We start from the raw sequence: 23,209 nt of genomic DNA, 5'->3' as shown, positions 1-23,209 counted from the left end.
CAACCAATCCACGAAATTGTGCGACCATCTTTCATTGTACTGAGGTAGACACCTGTTTCTACCCGGCACGGATATAACATTTATGGAATATCTGAAAGCCTCAGTTCTACTTGAAGTAGACTGTAAATGTGTCATACAGAGTGATGAGGAAGGCACGCAAATCCCACTATCTAGTTTAGAGAACAATGGGTTGTGAAAAACATCTATCTTGGCTACGATTCGTTTTTGTCATTTCAGTGATTTTTGTGAAGTTTTGTTGTCAAGTGATATAAGTAATATGGACATTTCTGGAAATGACTGTTACTTTTATCTCAATATGGTATTCTCAGTTTATCTGATAAAACCCTCTGATAATTTTAATATTAGGCTTCTATGATAAAGGTTGAAAAGCAGTTGGAGTTGTTTTTATGGATGCTCATTTAGTTTGTGGTTTGTTCTTGTTACAGATTGCTCTCACTTGGGGTATTATTAGAAACCATATAGGATCGACCTAGTACGTAATGTTGTAGTTGTGAATTGATTTTCAATGGTAATCCGATTGAGAGCAAACTGTGACGAATACAACCTGCAAATCAGATGAATATACACAAAATTTCCTTCAAATAAATAATTGTTTTTGGTGACTGAACATACATAGATTTCTAGTCAATAACGTATATTTATCTACATAAGACTATACTTTAATTATTTATTCGAGAATATATGTTATAACTGACTTCATTAATATTTGTTGAAATCTTATTCTTTAACGTTTCTTTGATAGTAGGACCTTAGGTCTCGCGCAATATCATGGATTGATTGAGGTTAGACATTAACACAGTTGGATACTGGCTCAGTAGTCTAGGAATTAGGGGTTCGCGCAAAAAAGATAGAAGGTTCTGGGTTCCAGTCCATCTGCGGGATCGTGCATGAACACTGGTAGAGGGTTTCATGCTAAAAAGAGTTGGTCGCCCAGTGCTTCCAGGTTTTTAATGATGGTTTAACTTAGATCGATTAATGGTCTCAGTGAAATTCAACAATCTTCGCAACCCCTTACTGAAAATGTATTATTGTTATTCTGTATGAAAAGTGCTTAAAACATGACATGTAACACCTAAAACTGTTCAATATTTAATCGATACTATAACGATATTTTTCATTTTCCTCATGCATCACTTGTGTTTAGCTTCAAGCTGAATTCAAATCTCAATCATTAGATTTAGATAAACTTAACAAACAAGTCTCAAGAGTTCCATTATTGGAGAGAACAGTTAAACAACAAGAAGAACTTATTTGTCGATTAGAAACACTTCTTGAACGTCAAAGAAGTAAGTCAATATAATTTTTTTTTTTTAGACTGTCTTAAGTACATAACTTAATCAATATTTGAAGATGATTAAACATATAGAGTTCTATCTAAAGGAACCATTCGTATTTATGTTATCCAAGGTTAAGATTACTTAGCAGTTCCCATATACAAACATGATTTCATTTAAGATCAAGCCTTGAATATTGTTATTATTATTTGCCTAGTTCCAACTAATTGAAATATATAAGTAAAAAAAAATGGCTAAGAATGCTGAAAGGTTAATCATCCTCCTATTCCACCATCAAGTTATTCCAAGATAAGCTTGAAAGATTAAACTTTATCCCTTATAAACAATGAAACCCCATAGAAAATGTCAATAGGGGGGGGGAAGAATAAATTTGTTTATTAGTTATTTTTAAATGTTTTGATGATATTCATTTCTAAGTATAAATAAAGTTTAAAGCGATTAGTTCCTTTTATAAATTCCGACAGAACAATGAAAAGATGGAGTTGATCTGAAAAATATAACATGTTTTTTGCTATACATTTCGAACAATCTGGTCATACATATACTTGTCAAGGCATCTTATATGAAGATTAATAAAGGTCAATTGAATGAAAGTTCAAGTAAACAAGGTAACAAACAGGAGAGAAATAATTTTACATCGTATAAAAAGAATAGGATAACTCGACTTCTACCTGAAGTTTGTGTTGACGATGTCATTCAGAAGAACGATGAGAACTCCACGATCAAACCATCCAGCTCAGTAAACAAAACTCCATCAAAATCATCCACCTGAGCTACTAATCTTCTCCGCCATCTAGTAACCCAACAATTTCCTATTCTTTCTATACGATGTAAAATTATTTCTCTCCTGTTTGTTACCTTGTTTACTTGAACTTTCATTCAATTGACCTTTATTAATCTTCATATAAGATGCCTTGACAAGTATATGTATGACCAGATTGTTCGAAATGTATAGCAAAAAACACATTATATTTTTCAGATCAACTCCATCTTTTCATTGTTCTATCGAAATAAATAAAGTTCTTTGTCATATGTAATGCTTCTAACATCAATAAGAATAGTATTATTGTGAATCTAAAGTCCGCCTAATTACCACGTAATTTATTCGTCAATCGAAATACGATTTATTCACTCGTGTACTGAACTAAACTTCCGACCGATCCTTTATTTGCCTAACCCGTCCAACTGAGTCCAGAACACCAATAACAGCTTCCACTATGCGAATCAATTATTTCAGACATACTGGGTTTATAAACCAGCCAAACAGAACACATTATACCATAAAATAAGAAATAACGTTTAAACAAGATCAAGTCAAAATGATGTTGTGAAGATTGGGAGACTGTAATCAATAAACTGAACATAACTTAAGAACAGTAAATCGTATAATAATGATCTATAGGTCAACATGAAGCTTATAATAAGATGAATATCAGTCAGTAACAACATAGAACTTCGTAGGTAGAGGTAGTAAGCAGTAATCAGAAAGAGTAGGGTTTGGAGATGTTATTTAAACAGCATAATCCAGTAAAATAAATTTGGGAAGAGAAAAAACAGACAAGGAGGAATCAGGAGATCTAAATTTGGGAGAACACAAAGAGTGTATGCACCTGCGCCATTGCAAACGATTTTGAGCCATGTCATTCAGGGCCTCTAACCATAGGTTGCTATCATCTCGCGGTCCCAACCAGGTAGTCTACACCTACCAACATGACTCAGTCCACTTGTCAGTGACTTCATGAACTTGCGCCATGGTTTAGTCTGGCCGCCCCTAGCTTTCTTCCATCCTAATCCTATACCACTGAACATCGCACGTCGAGGTAGTCGGTCGTTGGGCATACGTAACATGTGTCCCAGCCATCTCGACTGATGAAGTTTCACTACGTCATCAATTGACTTGCCATCCTTACCTAGTACTCGTTTCCTAACAACTGCATTACTTACTCGATGGTCCCATGATATACGAGCAATGTTTCGAAGACACCTATGATCAAATACTAGTAACCTACGGATATCCTCTACTCTTACCGGCCATGTTTCACTGCCATAAAGTAGGACGGAACGAACTGCTGCGCAGTAAACCCGTCCTTTGGTTGATAGACGGATATCTTGCCTACGCCATAAATGACGCAAGTTGGTAAAAGCTAGTCGAGCCTTCTGTATCCGTGCTGAGATTTCGTCACACACCATACCACAAGGGCTGATGAGACTTCCAAGATAAGTAAAGCGGTCGACACACTCAACTACTTCACTCTCTATTATTAGTTCAATAAGATGAATATAGATATACATAATCTAATTACTGAATGGTGATACAATAAGATCTTCACTAAGATATAACAAATATCATTTAAAATGTCATATATAATTGTTTTCTTTTATTACATTAGAACAAGCATTAAATGCAAATCATTCCAATTATTCAATGAATCCATTAAATACATTAGATAATGAATTATTAGAATCATTTAATGATAAATCAATGATCAATTATCCAAATGTTCATTCAAATAATTCAATGACAACAATTGCATTAAGAAATTTATCTAATGAAAATGAACAATTACGTAATACTATAACTGAATTAAATAGAACTGTATGTAATTTAGCTAAACAACAACAAGATAATAATGAATATCATCAAACTATTGAACAAAAATATCATGAAGAAATTCAAGCATTAAAAGAACAACAAAATCGTTTGGAAGAACAAACATTATTGAAAAATAAAAGACTTGATCAAATTGTAAGTTGCTGTTTCTTTTTTGTTGTATAATATTAAGATTTCAATAGTTGAGATTATGATTCAATTGAAACTAGACCATCATGGGAAACTTGAAAACACTGGATGATTGTTTCGTTGTATTTTGAGATTCTCTAGTAGTGAGCATCTACGATTCTGTGTCGCGGGATTTGAAATCAGGACCTATCAGTTTTGTGAGCAAACGCTTGACCATTAGACCATTGAACTAACCGGTATTCAACGGTGTTAATGTCTAACTTCAACTAATCCATGAGATTGAGCGATACAAAAACCGAAAAACATCCTTTCTGATATTAATCAATATATGCTCACTAATGACTGGCTTCAAGAGGTATTTACTGGAGTTCTAGTGAGAAGCAGTGACCAGTGGAGTTCAACCGAGTCTGTTGTGAGATAGTAACTGATTGACGACAATGGTGGATGTGTCACTCAATTTTGTGGATTAGTTGAAGTTAGACATTAACACAATTGGATGCCGGCCGGATCAGTGGTCTAGAAATGAAGCATTCGTGTGTGAGACTAATAGGTCCTGTGTCCGATTCTCGCGAGGCGGGATCATCGATGTGCACTGCTGAGGACTCCTACAATAGTACAAGTTGGCCGTCCAGTGTTTTCAGGTTTTCCATGGTAGTGTAGATTCAATTGACTCATGATCTCAACTATTGAGACAAAAATATATTTATTAGAATAGGATTATGAAGATTGTTGAGTTTTGATTAAGATCATTAACCTATCATTGTTAGGTTACTATTCAATATCTAGAAGCACTGGACTTCGTTGAAGTTGAAACCGAAGGTCCTGTGTTCGAATCTCGCGTGCACGATCGCAGATACGCACTGCTGAGGAGTCGCATACTGGGACGAAACAGCTGTCCAGTACTTCCAGGTTTTCATCAGTGGTCTAACATTGATCAATTCATGATTTTAATCAAAAAATATATTTGATGTAAATAAATCTAAATGGAATAATTCATGGAAATTTTTCCGAGTTTATTCTATCTTTGCTCTTATTAGATGAAAGATACTGGCAAATAATAATAAAGAGTTCTAGTAGAGAACAGAGGTGTTTTATATAACATAATAGGATTATTTCATGTGACTAATTCAAAAACCTATCTTTGATTAAACAATTAAGTTTTTGTCACAGGCAAAAATGTCCTTGAATCACTCATATAACTGTAATCATTTTTATTTGTTATCTAATCCAACGTTTATGCAGTCAGATCAGTCTGTTTGTAACGGTGATATTTGAAACTAGAACTTTAGTTAGGGTACGATTGAAAACCAAGAAGGATTGGATAACTATTTTGTTTTAGTAAGGATCTTTTTAGGATATCTGACAGGAATTGGAAAAAGAACCTTTATGTCTTGCAACAAGCACTTACATTTCAGGTCATTGGATGGTAAACCAATTGAATACATTCTTAGGTTCAACTGAACGTGAGATAATGATAATCCAATGCTATCAATATTTCATTCATGATATATTCGAACTTTACTGGCCACAGTTTTTTTGTGAGGACTTTAGGAACTCATTTTTATTCAAGTTGCTAGTAGGGTGACGATTATAATTTTATTTTATGGGTATTGTGGACATCTTTAATAGTTTACCGATTTGTGTCTGTGCATGATGATTGCTATCTATAAATAGAACAAATCTCAGCAAACATCCGCCACATCAAAATAAATATATAATGTCGCTATTATTCTTTAGTAGCTTAGAGGTACCCTGTATGCTGGGAAAGTGTGATAGGTGGTGTATATGGAAGAAACTAGGTGAGGAGAGAAGTAAAAAGTGAACCGATAACTCGGTAAGCACAATACATTCATTCTAATGGGGTTATTTCAAATTACATTGTTTTTATTTCTCCATGAAATACTTTAGGAAAATGAAAAATTTCGAACAGTACTTGCAGATAATGAACGATTAGAATTGTACAAATTATTGGATAATGCTGAATTAAGAATCAAAGCATTAGAAGAAGAGGTACGATTATTAATGATTACCAATATATACTCTTGAAATGATTGTTAATATTTCTACGACTAGTTTGATAGAAAATGGCTTGCGAGTAAATAGAAGTTATTATTTACGAAAATTATTGTTATAACTTTATGTCCGGCTTTTTATCACGTGATTTATCCACTAATCAAAATACGACTTATACAATCTTAGCACTGTGCCAAAACCAATGACGTTCGACCGGTATGGGCAGTCTAGCGTCCTTATTGGTCCTATGTCCGCCTAGCCCGTCCACTTGAGTCCAGAACACCAAATATCAGCTTCCAATATGCGAATCATATATTTTAAACATACTGTGTTTATATATCAAACAAACAGACCGCAACGCACCATAAAATAAGAAATAATGTTTGTACACTTACTTACTTACTTACGCATGTTACTCCTCGTGAAGGAGCATAGGCCACTCACCAGCATTCTCCATCCAACCCTGTCCTGGGCAATCCTTTCCAGCTCCTTCCAGTTGTAATTCATCCTTTTCATATCTGCTTCTATTATCCGACGCAATGTGTTCTTTGGCCTTCCTCTTTTTCGCTTCCCTTCAGGGTTCCAAGTTAGGGCTTGCCTCGTGATGCAGTTTGACGATTTGCGTAGTGTATGTCCTATCCATTTCCATCGTCTTTTCCTAATTTCTTCTTCAGCTGGAAGTTGGTTTGTTCTCTCCCACAGAAGGCTATTGCTGATGGTATCCGGCCAATGGATGTTGAGTATCTTGCGTAGGCAGCTATTTATAAATACTTGTACTTTCTTGATTGTGGTTGTTGTAGTTCTCCAAGTTTCAGCTCCATACAGTAGAATTGCCTTGACGTTCGTATTGAAGATTCTCACTTTGATATTGGTTGAAAGTTGTTTTGAGTTCCATATGTTCTTCAATTGTAGGAATGCGACCCTTGCTTTGCCGATCCTCGCCTTTACGTCTGCATCTGAACCTCCTTGTTCATCGATGATGCTTCCCAGGTATGTGAAGGACTCTACATCTTCCAGAGTTTCGCCATCAAGAGTGATTGGATTGCTGTTCTCCGCCTTGAATTTGAGGACCTTGGTTTTCCCTTTGTGTATGCTGAGGCCTACTGATGCAGAGACTGCTGCTACACTGGCTGTCTTCATCTGCATCTGTTCGTGTGTACGTGATAGGAGGGCTAGGTCATCTGCGAAGTCCAAATCGTCTAATTGATTCTGAGCTGTCCATTGTATTCCGTGTTTTCCTTCAGATGTTGAGGTCTTCATAATCCAGTCGACCACCAGAAGAAAGAGGAAGGGAGAGAGTAAACAGCCTTGTCTGACTCCGGTCCTTACTTGGAATGCATCTGTCAGCTGTCCTCCATGCACTACTTTGCACTGTAGTCCGTCGTATGAGTTCCGGATAATATTGACAATCTTCTCAGGAACTCCGTAGTGTCGAAGAAGTTTCCATAATGTCCTCCTATCTACACTGTCGAATGCCTTTTCATAATCAATGAAGTTGATGCATAGTGATGAGTTCCACTCAACTGATTGTTCGACGATGATCCGTAGTGTTGCAATTTGGTCTGTGCACGACCGATCCTTACGGAATCCAGCTTGTTGATCTCGAAGTTGGGCGTCTACTGCATCCTTCATCCGGTTCAGCAACACTCTGTTGAAGACTTTCCCTGGTATTGACAGTAGTGTAATGCCTCTGTAGTTTTCACATTTGCTCAGATCTCCTTTCTTTGGAATCTTGATGAGGTGTCCTTCTTTCCAGTCCATTGGCACTTGTTCCTCCTCCCAAATCTTTTTGAATAGAAGGTATAGCATGCTTGTGGTTGCTTCGATGTCTGATTTCATTGCTTCAGCTGGTATGTTGTCGGGTCCTGCTGCTTTCCCGTTCTTGATTTGTCTGACGGCCATTCTAATTTCTTCCGTCGTTGGTGGGTTGACATCTATAGGAAGATCTGTGTGTGCTGCTTCGATGTTCGGTGGATTCATTGGAGCCGGCCTATTCAGGAGTTCCTCGAAGTATTCTACCCATCTGTTTCGCTGTTGTTGAATTTCAGTGATTGGCTTGCCTTCTTTGTCTTTGACCGGCCTCTCTGGTTTACTGTATTTCCCTGATAGTTTCTTCGTTGTATCGTAGAGCTGTTTCATATTTCCTTCTCTAGCAGCTTTTTCTGCCGTCGTTGCTAATTCTTCCACGTATTTCTTCCTGTCGGCTCTAATGCTCCTCTTCACTTGCTTGTTTGCTTCTATGTATTCAGCTTGTGCTTGGACTTTCTCTGCTCGTGTTTGGCTGTTGTTAATTGCTGTCTTCTTGTTCTTCCTTTCTTTGATCTTGTCCAGTGTTTCTATAGAGATCCATTCCTTATGATGGTGTTTCTTTAGGCCCAGAACCTCTTGACACGTTGAAGTTAATGCTTCCTTGATGCCTTTCCAGTTGTCCTCCATGGTAGTTTCTTCTTCTTTCAGTAGATCTCGTAAGGCTTGGAACCTGTTGTTGAGAGCTATCTTGAATTCATTGAGTTTGTCAGTATCTCGAAGGAAGGCTGTATTGAACCTTTGTATTGCTGTTTGTCCACTTGTCCAGTTCTTCTTTAGCTTCAGTTTCAAATTGGCTACAACTAGGTGGTGATCTGAAGCTACGTCAGCACCTCTCCTGGTTCTCACATCTTCCATTGTCCTTCGGAATTTTTTGTTGATGCAGGTATGATCTATTTGGTTCTCTATAGTGTGGTCCGATGAGATCCATGTAGCTTTGTGTATACGTTTGTGTGGAAATATTGTGCCTCCTATGACCAATTTGTTGAATGCACATAGATTTGCAAATCTTTCTCCATTTTCGTTTCTTTCTCCCAGTCCATGTCGTCCCATAATATCTCCATATCCAGTGTTGTCTATTCCGACTTTGGCATTTAGATCTCCCATCAGAATAGTTAGGTCCTTTCTTCGGCATTTCTCAATGATTGACTGCAGCCGCTCGTAGAATTGATCTTTAATGTCGTCGTTGCTATCATTGGTGTGTGCATAACATTGGATAACATTCATTAAAATCCCCTCCTTCTTTGTTTTGAATGATGCTTTGATGATTCTGGATCCGTGAGACTCCCATCCTACAAGTGCATTTCGTGCTACTTTGGACAGCATAAGAGCGACTCCCTGACTGTGTGGAGCATTTTCCTCTTCGTGACCGGAGTATAGCAGCATCTCTCCCGTAGCTAGCCTTTTCTGTCCAGCTTGGGTCCAGTGGGTTTCGCTGATTCCCAGTACTGCCAAGTTGTATCTCCTCATTTCCATTGCTATTTGACTGGTCTTCCCGGTTTCCCACATTGTTCTAACGTTCCATGTACCTATAAAAATTTTTGCTCTGGTTGTTAGAAGGGGCATCGGCCTCGTGGCTTCCGAAGGGCCTCGGCTTTCACCATGAAGCGTCATAATTCTTCTAAGTGAAGACCTTCTAACTCTCAGGGCAGAGTTAAAATGGTTTGGATTATTTTTTCTGGTTAGCGTTTGTTTAGCGAGTTAGTTTTCTACGGGATGGGGACGCTAACCCCATGCCCAACCCTCCTCCTTTATCCGGGCTTGGGACCGGCAGTAACCCTGTTAGAGCTACAGGCGGAGTTAATGTTTGTACACAATAAAGCCAAAAAGTGGCTGTGAACGTGGGAGACAGTAGTCAATAAACTGAGCATAATTTAGGGACAGTAAATCGTATAATAATAAATTATATGTCAAAATAAAGTTTATGATAAGAGGAACACGAATATGAATAAGCTTTTTAAGCATAGATGGATAGTGGATAGCAGTGGAATTCAGTTTGACTCGTGTTTCGTCCTATTTGTGACTTGTCAGTTAGATGTACCTGCATCTCAGAGTTGGTGTTCACTCTTGGACTCGAACCCAGTACCGTTCGCTTCAAACACCATCACGTTCTATCCATCTTTGCTTAAAAAGCCTGTGACTTAAAGGTTATATCGAGGCAATCCGCACAGAATGCACATATGCCAACATGAGACTGATCAATTGAAGTCCTAAATAACAATGGGAAGATACAAGTAAAACAACACCAAGTGGAAGAATATGAATAGTTTAGTTACTTAACAATTATACGATAAAAATATATATCTCATATTGGTCCATAAATAGATCCTAGCAATTACTGTTCAATATTCTCGTCAGGATATGACAAATATCTATATTCTTATAACTTTATTTTAGCTTGAACGTCAAGATATTAGAGTACCAAGAAATTCTAATGATATAGGAGCTTCACGTAAATCTAATTTATCAAAAGAACATGCTTGGAAATACTCTGGTCCAGTAAGTTAAATATAATATGAATACATATACATAATATGTACTTTCATCATGGTATTTTTTCCTTCTAAGTAGTTATATATATATATATATATATATATATATGGAATTGGTCCACCAGGGTGCTTGGTGCCTGTGTGGTTGCGCCACAGGATTGAGCTGTACTATTCAGATTATAGCGTTAAAGCCTATACGGTGTCTGGTTCCCTTGCTAAACGGGGTTGAGTTGTACTGTTTGGGTTTTCACGTGAAAGTGCGGATGGTGTCTGGTTCTCCTGAAAACCAATGTAAAATTACCCTGGCCCACAAGGGTATATTATATATTACATATAATATATATGGAATAACATTTCATAGTAATGTAATGAGTGTACAATTACCATATTACTGTATGTATCTTAATACAAGATTGTGAAAAACTTTGAAAAAATTGTCTGAAAGTTTATCTATTTGTCAGAATGTACCGTGTCTATCAGTTGAATACTATTGTTCATAAGGGATGTAAGTTGAATTCATTATAATTGTTATCAAGATGATTCGAGTCCTATTTCTGGTAACATTGAGTGGTCATTTTAAGACATATTAAGTTTTTGATTGAGATCATGAACCGATTGATGTTGGACCACCACTGGAAACCTGGAAGCACTGGAAGGTCGCTTTGCCCTTTTGTGGGACTCAGCAGTGCGTATCCACAATCCCGCTCGCAAGATCCGAACCCAGGACCTTAAGTCTCGCACGAGAACGCTTAACTTACTGGACCACTGAGTCATCATCCAATGGTGTTAGTGTCTAACTAATGACTGGCTTCGTGAGGGGATTCTCGGAGTTCCGGTGAGAAGCCGTGACCAGTGGAGGTAATCTGTGTCGGGTAGAGACAGGTATCTACCTCAGTGCAATGGAAGATGGTCGCAAAATTTCGGGGATAGGTCGAGGTTAGATATTAACACCATTGGATGACGGCCAGCTCAGTGGTCTAGAGGTTAAGTGTTCGCGTGCGAGACTGAAGGCCGAGTGGGATGTGGATGAGCACTGTTGAGGAGTCCCAAAATAGGATGAGATCGCCGTGCAGTGCTTCCAGATTTTCAATGGTGGTCTATCATCAATCTATTCATAGTTTCAATCAAAAACTTAATAATCTCCACAACCCTTATACTGGTAATTATGACATATTGCTTTTTTTTCGATGAGACTATAATTTATGAATGAACTAATCAGATTTAAGATAACAGCTCTTAGGTTTTAGCATGAAATTCATTCATCCATTTGGTTAAATAACGTTTTGATATTTTAGCTTATATCAGTTTGTGACAAAAAAACAAAACCGTAAATCTAATTCCTAACCTTAATCGTCTAACCGTCTATTTACTCATAGTAACTTATAACCTTCGTCCTAGTTATTATGTGGATATCCTCAAGGTCACTTTAGCATCGTTCAAAGGTTGTTCATGAAAGGAGTTAATAAAAATCAACATGAAATAAAAAGGAGAATATACAAAACAATCGGGATTAAGATGATACATTGTAATTCTCAAATAAAGAAGCCTTAATTATATCATAAATAGGTTAGACTTACTTTCGGTTGGTTGGTACATAAATTCAGTATATCACTCCAATTACTATAAATTTTTTAATATCTCACCTCTTTTGTATTAATAATTAACGTTTTAATTTAGTCAAAATTAGAACTATATGCCGTAAGAAGATCATACTAATACTTTTAAATTTAAATTCACTTTTAATACTAAAACGTTAGCTTCTAAAGTAGAGTTGGATGGCAACTAGCAGTGAAATACAGGACGCTTGGTACATCCTATTTAGGACTTGTCAGCTGAGTGTACATGAACCTAAGTGTTGTTGTTTGTACCGCGCCTTTATGTACACTGCTAACCATCATCCAGTTCTACTTGAAACGCAAAAGAGTTAATGTCAATATTAAGGCAGCCCACAGAGGATACACATATGTTTGAAGAGATTGATTTTAATCCATAAGATTAACAGGAAGATTCAAATGAGTTAACGCTTTACGCTTGATGTACATACCTCATCATAGTGGATTCGAAATTTAAAGTCTTGGAGAAACTAGATTCAGCTAGAAAGCTTGATCAATGAACAGATTTTTTAAAAATACTCTCAGATAAAATTTCTCTGGTCATATGATTAATTGAATACCATCATTATTCCATCATGGAATAAGGGTTCAAATTTATTGTTTCAATTAACAGTTTTACAGAGATTACAGAATGGTAAGAATATTACTCGGAATAATTTAAATTCTTAGGAATATCGAGAGTCTTCTAAATCTTTTGGTTATTGATATTTTAAAGAAGAAATGAGATTCTAGATTCGTTGGCTTTAACAGTTATGATGACTAATAGCAGTTAATCATATGTAATAAAATGAATAGTTCTATTGTTTCAAACAAATTGAATTATTAACAATTCAGTGTAACTGTCACACCGTTAAGTCACTGATTACATTCTGGAAGCGATTAATTTGTCAGGTACTTACTTACATACTCCTGTTACTCCTCACCTAGAAACATAGGCCGTCCGACTCTCTCATGGAAAATCCTTTCCAGTTGGTTCCAGTTGCTATTCATTCTTTTAATGTATGCCTTCAGTTCCCGGCACAACGTGTTCTTTAGTTTGCCTCTTTTCATTTTACTTCGAGGATTCCAAGTTAGCCCTTTTCTCGTGATGTAGTTTGATAATTTCCACAATGTATGTGATATTCACTTAAGGCGTCAGTCCCTAATTTCCTCTTCATCTGGAAGCTGGTTTGTTCTCTCTCACAGTAAGGGTAGTTCTCTTTCATTATGTTCAATTAAAAGGTTAGTTTTACTACTAGAACATACTTTTGGCTAGATAATTTCAATAGATTCAACTGAAACCAATTATAAACAGAAATTGTTCACAAAGTATTCTGATTATTTTTTCAGATAAAATCTATGGGTTACAAGTTTATATAGAATAAATGGAATTTTTTTAGCAATAGGATTTAGGATGTGCGTTTCATCCTATTCAGGACTCTTCAGCTGGATGTACCTGAATCTTGGAATGTATTCAACTGACCAGTTCAAAATAAGATGGAAATTAAATCTGTAAAATAGTTCAATGATAGCTTTCATTTAACTGGCCACTGTACCACATTTTATAATTGAACACATACTGTTTATGGCTGATCTATTGACACAAAGTTTTGACATTTTGTGCTATTGAGCCTTCGTTAAGCTTTTTGGGAAGCATTAGATAGTTACATTTTATTTTTAAGAAATACATTTATTTCTCTAACTCCAAACTCATGCGAAAATCACATACACTACTATGAAACTGAACAGTGGCAGATGACTCGATGATTCAAATTTCCTAAGGATTCTTTGTGTTTTTAATGATCGAAATTAGTCCTTTCTCAATTAGCATTTTTACCGCTCTTCAGGTATTAAAATATTCAAATAATGACTGAGGTATTAGTGGAAGTTAAATACCAAACCTTTTAATTCACTTCTCTTACCTATTAACAATATATTTTGGTGAACCGATATGTCAATATTACTGGCTGAGAGTTTAAGATGGGATCTTCAGTTAAGAATAAAGTTGATAGTTGTCAGAAATAACAATTTTTGAAAGCAATGCATTAACAAACGTCAAACACTATTCATATTTGCATGAATTGTAATGTCTATGGACAGAATTTATGTATTTCTAGTACTTTTTTACTACAGAAACCAATTCAGTGGTACTAAATCACTTATGCAATCTATTATTTAAGACAGGTAGAGTATGTTCTTTTTTTATTAGTTGGGAACGCACTACCTAGCTAAAGGCCAACACATCTTTACGACGCAGCTCCGGGGTTACCTAAGGGAAATGTTACGAAAAATGGCGCAGTTGACTGGATAGAGATCAGTTTAGCCTAATACTCTTAACGAAACATGGACTAAACCTTCTTCGCTCACGGTATTCACCAACTGTACCTGAGTATACATCATTTATACCTATGTGTATACTATGGAATTTCTGGGTCCTGTATATCTGGTATGCATACAGCGTAAACTGGTAAAAAAAATGTCCTTAGGTATTACCAGTGTTCCATGAAAATTACTATTCCAATTCAGTAGTTGTGCTACTGAGTAAACAGAAAACAAAATATTCGGATAGGCTAATCGGCCTTACCAATAGACTTCACACATCTGCAAGGGTCATCTGAAGAATCACTAATAATAAACAAATCAGTTGGTGTCATAAGGAACTTTTGATCAATTTATTTATATTATTATTAACTCACAGAACAGTTAGTTAGTTAGTTCAACCAATCGTTGCTTTTCTTTTTTTCCATTCAAATAGTCCAAAGTACCACTTGGAACAAGTGATATATATGCACGAAAATCCCTAGAGAAGCCTATTCCAGAGTATGATTCGTACTAGGGGCAATACTAACAAATCATTTTAGTTTTTCGGGTTCATTTTTCGAATTGGTACGTATTTTTATTCTGAATTTATCAGTAGTTTTAATCGCGTACAGTTAGATTTTTAATACATTTAATTTGGCAGAATATGGTAAACATTTGCTAAACTTCTTATTAACTACTTATAAAAAAGTTAGTAGTGTTCTACATTTTTGACACAATAATGAGTATTCCGAAATTTATATATCACAGAAAATGTAATGAGAAAATTATGAATACCAGTCAAATATTTGCACAATTTTTTAATTACAGGTTATTGTTCATGCCACTGAGAATTTCTAATGATGTGTAAAACATCTTAATAAATTTCGGTTTAACCTCAGTCATTGCATAGTCTAGTTGAGAGCTGAGTACATAGATTGAACTTTATCCAAACATATCTGAATAACACTGAAAAACATGAATCCATCAGTGTTAGACCACCATTGAAAGCTTGGAAGCACTGTACAGTCTTTTCGTTCCAGAATGGGACTCCCGGAAAAATCGTGATTATTATTATTATTATCAGCTTTATCCAATATTATATTTTTGGTACAATATAGAATTCTCAGCGCAAAGTATTTCAACAAGTTTCCGCTTCTTTCTTCTTGATCGTTCCTGGTGATAAATATTGAGTGATCACCAGTTAGATATTGGCAGTTCACTAAATGAACATCTGAATGATGTGCACTCTTTTCGTTGTATATTGCCAGCAACCACATTCTCTCTTATTGAGATTTTTGTAACTTTGACAACGAAAGGTTGTACACTTTTCAGAAATGCACCAGGATAGGTTATGCGATTAATAAATATAATGATATATTAAAACAAAGAAAAATAGATAACTTGTTGAAATATCTAGATGGCAGGAACGGGTAGCCCAGATGCTCAAGCAGGCCGCCCTTTTATAATTTATCTATTCATCTCGTTAGGAGATATTTAGAAAGATGAATAGGAGATCTTTTATGGGCTGTTTGTGGTTTTGTCTTTGACACAACCATAGTTTATGATCAAACCAACCAGATTTAGATCAGCAACTCTCGAATTCTTGCACGAAACTCATTTATTCATATGGATAAATAGACTTCTAGTATTATAACTGGTGTCAATTCGTAGTGAAAACCTTAAGTCTTAATCTTATTTCCTGGAACTAATTTTTAATCTTATTTCGAACCTAGTAAATATTTGAAGTTGCTCAAGGTCACTTTTGTATCTCTCAAATGTAGTCCTTAAATTATACAATATTAACTTCTAAAATATTTGTCAACAATGACAATAGTTTTCGAAAAATAATGACAACAGTGTAATGTAGATGAATATAAGTGCAACAAACTATCGGTACTCACATTATGAGCTGATGTGTTAATTGTTATGTGACGGTTACCATAGTAACTGGAGCAAGATTAACAATGATGTTTATTTATATGAATAAGTTTATAATTGTTAGGTTGTTTGTTATTTACATAAACTACGGAGACTATAATGTGTGTGTTTTTTAAAAAAAGTTTGTTTTAATACCTTATTGTAGTTTTTTTTAAATTATTTGTAAACAAGTTGTTACGCAACACTAACTTGATACTTTCAAACTATAATATACATATATATTTATAAATGTGATTTGATTTCTGATAAAAACATGTCACTGGTTGAAATCATGAGTCAATTGAAGCTAGATCACCATGGAAAACCTAGTGACTGACTTCAAGAGATACTCCTGGAGTTCTAATGAGAAGCCGTCATCCGTGGAGTTCAATCAGGTCGGTTGTGAGATATCAACTCACTGAAGACAATGGTGTACGGTGGCGCAACTTCGTAGATTGGTTGAAGTTAGACATTAACACCGTTGGATGCCGGCTCAGTGGTCTAGTGGTTAAGTGCAAAACCAGTAGGTCCTGGGTTCGGATCTCGCAAGGGTCTAGGTCATGGATGCGCACTGATGAGGAGTCTCATACTAGGACGAGTTGGCCGTCCAGTGCTTCCAGGTTTTCCATGGTGGTCTAACTTCAATTGACTCATGATTTCAACCAGTGAAATTTCTAAAATCTCCACAAAACCCCTTCTGATAAAAACATAATGTGTTCATGGGTCATAATATATCAAAATTACATAATTTGATGAAAATATAACCACACTATTCTTATAAGTATTATGAATAATTTCATGAAACGTTTACGGATGCGAACGACGCGATATTATCACTATAGGATTTTAGAGATTATTAAGTTTCTGTTTAAGATCATGAACCGATTGATGTTAGACCACCATTAAAAACTTGAAAGCACTGAACGGTCATTTCGTGATATTCTGAGACTCCACAGCAGCACGCATCTACGATCCCGCCTCGCGAGATTCGAACCCAGGAAGATTGTTGCGGAATTTCATGGGTTGGTTGAGGTTAGACATTAACACTGTTGGATTCCCACTCAATGGTCTAGAGGTTAAGCGAGTGGGATCGTAGATGCGCACTGGTGATAAGTATCACAATAGGGCGAAACAGCCATCCAGTGCTTTCAGGTTTTCAATGGTGGTCTAACATCAATCGGTCCATGAGGTCAATCAGAAACGTGATATTAAATATCCTATGAGAGGTATTTTGAGAATGGATATATTTCAAACATTGTAACAAGTAACTTAGACGTTTAAGGTAAGAAATGCTGTAGAACGTGTGTATGTGCGTAGAATTGTATGTTTATAAGGTTTGATATAACGATCAGTCTACAGTGTGTAGCTTGATGTAATAACTAATCTTTGAATAAACTGATGAGTAGGTGTATGTGTTTACGAACAATTAGTGACATGAAATGGATAGATAGATATCAAAATATTCACACAACGCTAGAAATCGTACATGTATAGAACTTCATAATTAGTCATTGGGATTGGTACAAAATAATTAATCGGATCGAAACGATACATCTAGGTGTCTTAAATTATACTTTCCAAAACGCTATTGGATTAGGTAGTTGTATACTCATGGTGTGTTGTGAAGTTTCTACATGGATACATGACAACCAATGATATCTATATCGTACCTGAATTTTGACATTAATGATTCATCACTAGAACTTCAAAGTTCATCATCAGTACATGAAATGAGTATCACAGAACAGTGATCATGGATTATGACAAATGAATTGAATTTGGAAATGAGAACTATTCAGAGAAAACCCAGTCGTTTAGTCGTAATAATTTCACCATGAGATATGAATGTTTTTTTTATCAAATCTGAATTTGAATTATCGATGAACACTACTGTGAAGTTCTGTACTAGGAAGAAACATTTAGCCGATACTCTTTGGTTTTGATTGACTGCCTATGTAACAATAATTCTTGGTTTGACCTACCAACTGCTATCCTATAATGGTAATTACATAGTGACTAATAAATATGATTTATTCCTTAAATGAGTATTATGCTACATTGCTTTATATGATAGAACGATGAGTAGAGGTCAAAGTAATAAATGAAATGAAATCTGGAAGTTTCACACTAACCATATTGTTTTAGAAATTTTCACAGATTGAACTCATGAGTCAGTTGAAGCTAGACCACCGTTGAAAACCTGGAAGCACTGGGCGGCCGTTTCGTCCTAGCATGGGACTCCTCAGCAGTGCGCACCCACGACCCCGCACCACCCGGGGCTCGAACCCAGGACCTACTGGCTCCGTGCGCGAGCACTTAACCATTAGACCACTGAGCCGGCATCCAACGGTGTTAATGTCTAACTTCAACCAATCCACGAAGTTGCGCTACCGTACACCATTGTCTTCAGTGAGTTCCTATCTCACAACAGACCTGGTTGAACTCCACTGGTAACGACTTCTCACTAGAACTCCAGAAGTGTCTCCTGAAGTCAGTCACTAGTGAGCAGGTGATTATTATTATCAGAATGTGTTTTGTGGAGATTTTTAGAAATTTTCACAGATTGAACTCATGAGTCAGTTTTAATCGAAATATGGAGGGCTATTGCTAAAATGATAAAAATGGCAATGGTACTCATTAAAATCTTATGACGAAGTCGTTGCTGAATCATATAACGTTTGCTAATTAACCTGATGTTTTAAGTTTTTCATTACTGACGTTGTTATTTATTCCAATAAGGTAGTTTCGACGATAATATCAAGGAAAAATTGTTAGTGTATCAATAAAACTTTCTCTGTCAGGGATGATTTAAGGAAATCAGTATACTACTCCTACTTGGACAAGTTCTTTGTGATCTGTAAAACTAGACCTGGTTTTCATATCACTTGACACTTATCAACAAAGTGTATCTGCAATCTTGATGGAAATGATGTTTTTCTTTGGACTCAAGCCTTATCATCTGGTTACTATTCAGTCACTACTCAATGACTGATCAGTCAGTAACTTCGTAATTGATAGTGTAGTTGTAACAATGAGTTTATTTGAATATGATTATCAATAACTTGAGATCAGAAGTAGATTTTAAGACATGTAAACCATTGACTTCTGAATCACTGGTAGTTTAAAAAAAGTACTTTTGACGAAATTTAAAAGTTCTGCGTTCAGTTCTCAAGAAGATCAAGAATGTATAATGATGATGAGTCCTGGAGTTTAGTAAATGAGCGGCAGATTGTATTTCAATACACGTAAACCTAGTTACTGACATTAAAGTTTTAGTTTTAATGTAAGTCTTCGTAACTTTCTGAAAAGAAGTCCATGTAATTAAGTGTTTTCAACTGAAAGTTTTACATTCATTCAGGTTATTTCTTTGACAGAGAAAGTAGCCAATCAGACAGCTAACTAATCTATTCAGCCTCATACTTAGATAAAGTATGAGAAGTGGTTAAATATGGGATTAGTCATATCTGATCAATGAGCAAAGTGTACCTCCGGAAATTTCTGCCAATGAGATGAGAGAGGCTGTAGTCAGACCTTTTTAATCTTATTGAGTTAAGCATGATTAGAAAAAACACAGGTAATAATACAAGTTTATCGAGGATATCAGTGTCACACTTGATCATATTTTAAACTGTTTAGTTAAATCTAAGCATGTTTTTATTGGTTAGGAACTTGTATTCTTAGTTGATCGAACTATTTTGTGTAATATATATCACAGATAGGTGTTAGAAAGATACACATTAGAAACCAAAAAGCATTGGACAGTTATCTCACCCTAGTATGGGGTTTTTCAGAAATATGTGCCAATGACCCCACTTAACAACCACACCCAGGACCCTCAGGAATCGCCGTCGGCGCTTAAATTCTAAACAACTAACTTGGTATCTTATGGTTTGAATTGCCTGATTCCACTACTCCGCGATGACGTACAAAATGAGTGAATGCCATTGACTATGGCTTTTTACTGGAGCTCTGGAATCACCTATCCGAATTAGTCCCAACTGGACATATAATCATGAATAATTTCATTCTTAATCCTACGATATCAAATAAGTGATATAAAAATTATATACTGGCAATAATAAAACCGTAAGTTTCTGGGCTCAATCTCTGATACAGTCATGGACGGATACTATTGAAGGTTCCTATACTAAGATAAAAATGAATATACTATGCTTTCTAGATTTTAGTGATTGTATAATCAAAATCAATTTTTAATGCAAACTATCAAATTATACCTTTTCCATAAACCGTATCTCCTCTAGAATCTCAAATATAAATTTGATTTAATAAAACTATTGAAGTCAATATGTCATGGTGTTTGTGAAAGAACAGATTGCTTCCAGGTTTTCAATGGTGGTCTAACATCAATCGGTTCATGATTTCAATCAAAAAGTTAACAATCTCCACAACCCCTAAACTGATAATTACCATGTGCTCACTAGTGACTAGCTTCGTGAGAAAACTCTCGGAGTTCTGATGAGAAGCTGTGACCAGTGGAGCTAATCCGTGTCGGGTAGAAACAGGTGTCTACCTCAGTACAATGGAAGATGGTCGCGCAACTTCGTGAAATGTTGAGTTTATCAACTTATTTACTACTGTTCTATAGCATCCATAAAATTAATGTCAACATTTTTAATGGTAGAGAAGATTTGTAGTTCAGATGGATGATTTTAATGGAGTTTTGTTCTCTGAGTTGGATGGTTTGATCGTAGAAGATTTCTACTTGAAATTTGTGCTGATGATGTCGTTCAGATGAACGATGAAAGCTCCACAACTAAACCATCCAATTCAGAGAATAAAACTCTATCAAAAGCATTTTTAAATGCATTTCATTTTTTCCTGAAATGGTGGATGGTTTCGTGGATGTACTGAATTCATGTAACTAGTTAATGTCTGTTTTTAAATTTTGTCGTTGTTGTTATTGTTGATGTGTATATAATTAAATGTTGTATCAAGTTAAGCATAAACTATTCCAGTTTTTTTATTTATTAAATAGATAATTCAATTTAGTTCCTATAGTCAAGTTATACAATAGTTCATGTTGTAACGGATATTTAAAACACAATAAATCAATCAGTTCTCAACTTCCTATTAGTATAATGCAAATTACCCAACATAAAAATATATAATCAGAGGGGGGTTTTTGTGGATATTATAGTAATTAAATAGTTGAATTTATGAGTCAGTTGAATTTAGACCGTTATGGATGCCGGCTCAATGGTCTAGAGGTTAAGCTTTCGCGTATGATACCGATAGGTCCTGGATTCGAATCTCGCGGAGCGAGATCGTGAATGGCTACTGCTGAGGAGTCCCATATTAGGATGAAACGGACGCCCAGTACTTCTAGGTTTCCCATGGTGATTTAGCTTTAATTGACTCATGAATTTAACTACTAACATACAAACATATAGATTGATTTGTATTGAATCATTTACGATTAAATGACTAGTTGAAGTGTAAATCATTTAATATAAACTTTATTAACCCACTTTTTACCATTTATATGTTACTTATACAATTAATTACTGACTTATATATACTCAGCTTTGAGGTGAGTTGTATGTGTACTTACTTGTTGAAAGTAAAATAGATGAGGCTTGAGTTTATCCATGTGAAATACGATGATTATGTATTTGAAAAAAAAAGTCAAAAACAACAGCTAGGGCGGAATAATTTAAACTTATTGTATTTCGTATTTTCTCTTCAGATGCTTACAACCGTATGTTGTATTAAAGTGCAACGTCTGGGGTATGATGTAATATGAAGTAGTAAAGATTGATGATGAAAAGAATTGAAATAATAACGATTAGCAGTAATAACTATATCAATAGTTGAAATCATGAGTCAATTGAAGCTAGACCACCATGGAAAAATTTAGAAGCATTGAACGGCAGTTTCGTCCTAGTATGGGACTCTTCAGCAATGAGCATCCACGATCTAATAATAACTATATGTTTAGGATCGTTTAAAAATAAAATTCAAAAGTATTGAGGAGATGAGGCAGTCATTATATGAAGTCTGAAAACTGATAAGAAGGTTTGAAGTGTTTGTATAAGTTTTGAGTACTAGGTTAGTGTGAAACACAAATGAATTAATATACACTTATGTATTGCTAATATTAATCCTCATGACTAGAGACACAGAAAGCCTGTAAGTTGTATGAGAGTGATAATTTAACGAAGCCAATATTGAGGGAAGAAAAGTTAAGAATAGTATACCAATCATGGAGTTATCTATGTATGTTTGTTGATGTAATTGTTCCTTTGACGCTAGTTACGTTGACCGTTATCAAACGTGCTTATCCGTACGCGCTCATGAACATGTGTTGACATGGTTACGAAAAAACGTTTTTGAACTCATTTTTCTTCAAGCTTACAATCGGGTAATCTATTCGCTGATGAAATTGTAAATATTAATCAATGTTAATTGATCGAATACAACTTTAAGTTAGGAATTTTGAGAAGTTTTAGAAATGGTTCGTTCTCTGCCAAAGTAGGTTGTTACTGATGGTCTCCGGTCAACGGACATCGAGTATCTTGTTTAGATAAATGCTTATGAATACTTGTATTTTTCGATGATGATTGTATTAGTTCTCTAAGTTTCAGCTCTGCACGGTAGAATTGTCTTGATGTTCGTATTGGAGATTCTGACTTTGATTTCGAATTGTAAATATGCTTCAGTTGTAGGAATGCTGCCTTTGCTTTGCCAATCGATGCCTTCACATAATAATTTTTTGTGGTGACTAATATTTTTGACTGTCTTTTTGTTCTAATCATTTAGTGGAAAGTGTATGTTTTATCTGATAGTGACAATTGTTTGTTTTTATTTTAAAGGTATATCTGATGATTCATTTTAATCTTGGTCACCTGTGTACGACCAAAATTATCTACAGCATTTTCGAATGTTTTCATGTCCATTTAGTGGGTGAAAACTGCATATTATAGTGTAGTTTTCACTAAATGCTTCTAGACTTATCAGCGGTTGTCTACTTTGAACTTGTTAGTGTAATTTAGGCGAATATACCTGATGAAA

The 23,209-nt window shown here is 35.5% G+C and overlaps 1 protein-coding gene across 1 annotated transcript in view; it reads left to right on the top strand.

The window, feature by feature from the left end:
• CCDC33 (Coiled-coil domain-containing protein 33) overlaps window positions 1-23,209 on the top strand; it is a 42,675-nt gene that overhangs the window by 16,528 nt on the left and 2,938 nt on the right. The window contains exons 5-9 of the mRNA XM_051216781.1: window positions 1,166-1,307; window positions 3,707-4,062; window positions 5,965-6,066; window positions 10,273-10,374; window positions 14,715-14,845. Of these exons, the coding sequence (XP_051065396.1) occupies window positions 1,166-1,307; window positions 3,707-4,062; window positions 5,965-6,066; window positions 10,273-10,374; window positions 14,715-14,795 (783 nt within the window). The 3' untranslated portion in view covers window positions 14,796-14,845. The remainder of the gene's footprint in view (window positions 1-1,165; window positions 1,308-3,706; window positions 4,063-5,964; window positions 6,067-10,272; window positions 10,375-14,714; window positions 14,846-23,209) is intronic.

The sequence above is a fragment of the Schistosoma haematobium genome, chromosome 6 (assembly GCF_000699445.3).
Source record: "Schistosoma haematobium chromosome 6, whole genome shotgun sequence".
Taxonomy (NCBI): domain Eukaryota; kingdom Metazoa; phylum Platyhelminthes; class Trematoda; order Strigeidida; family Schistosomatidae; genus Schistosoma; species Schistosoma haematobium.
This window is presented reverse-complemented; position numbering and strand designations above follow the sequence as displayed.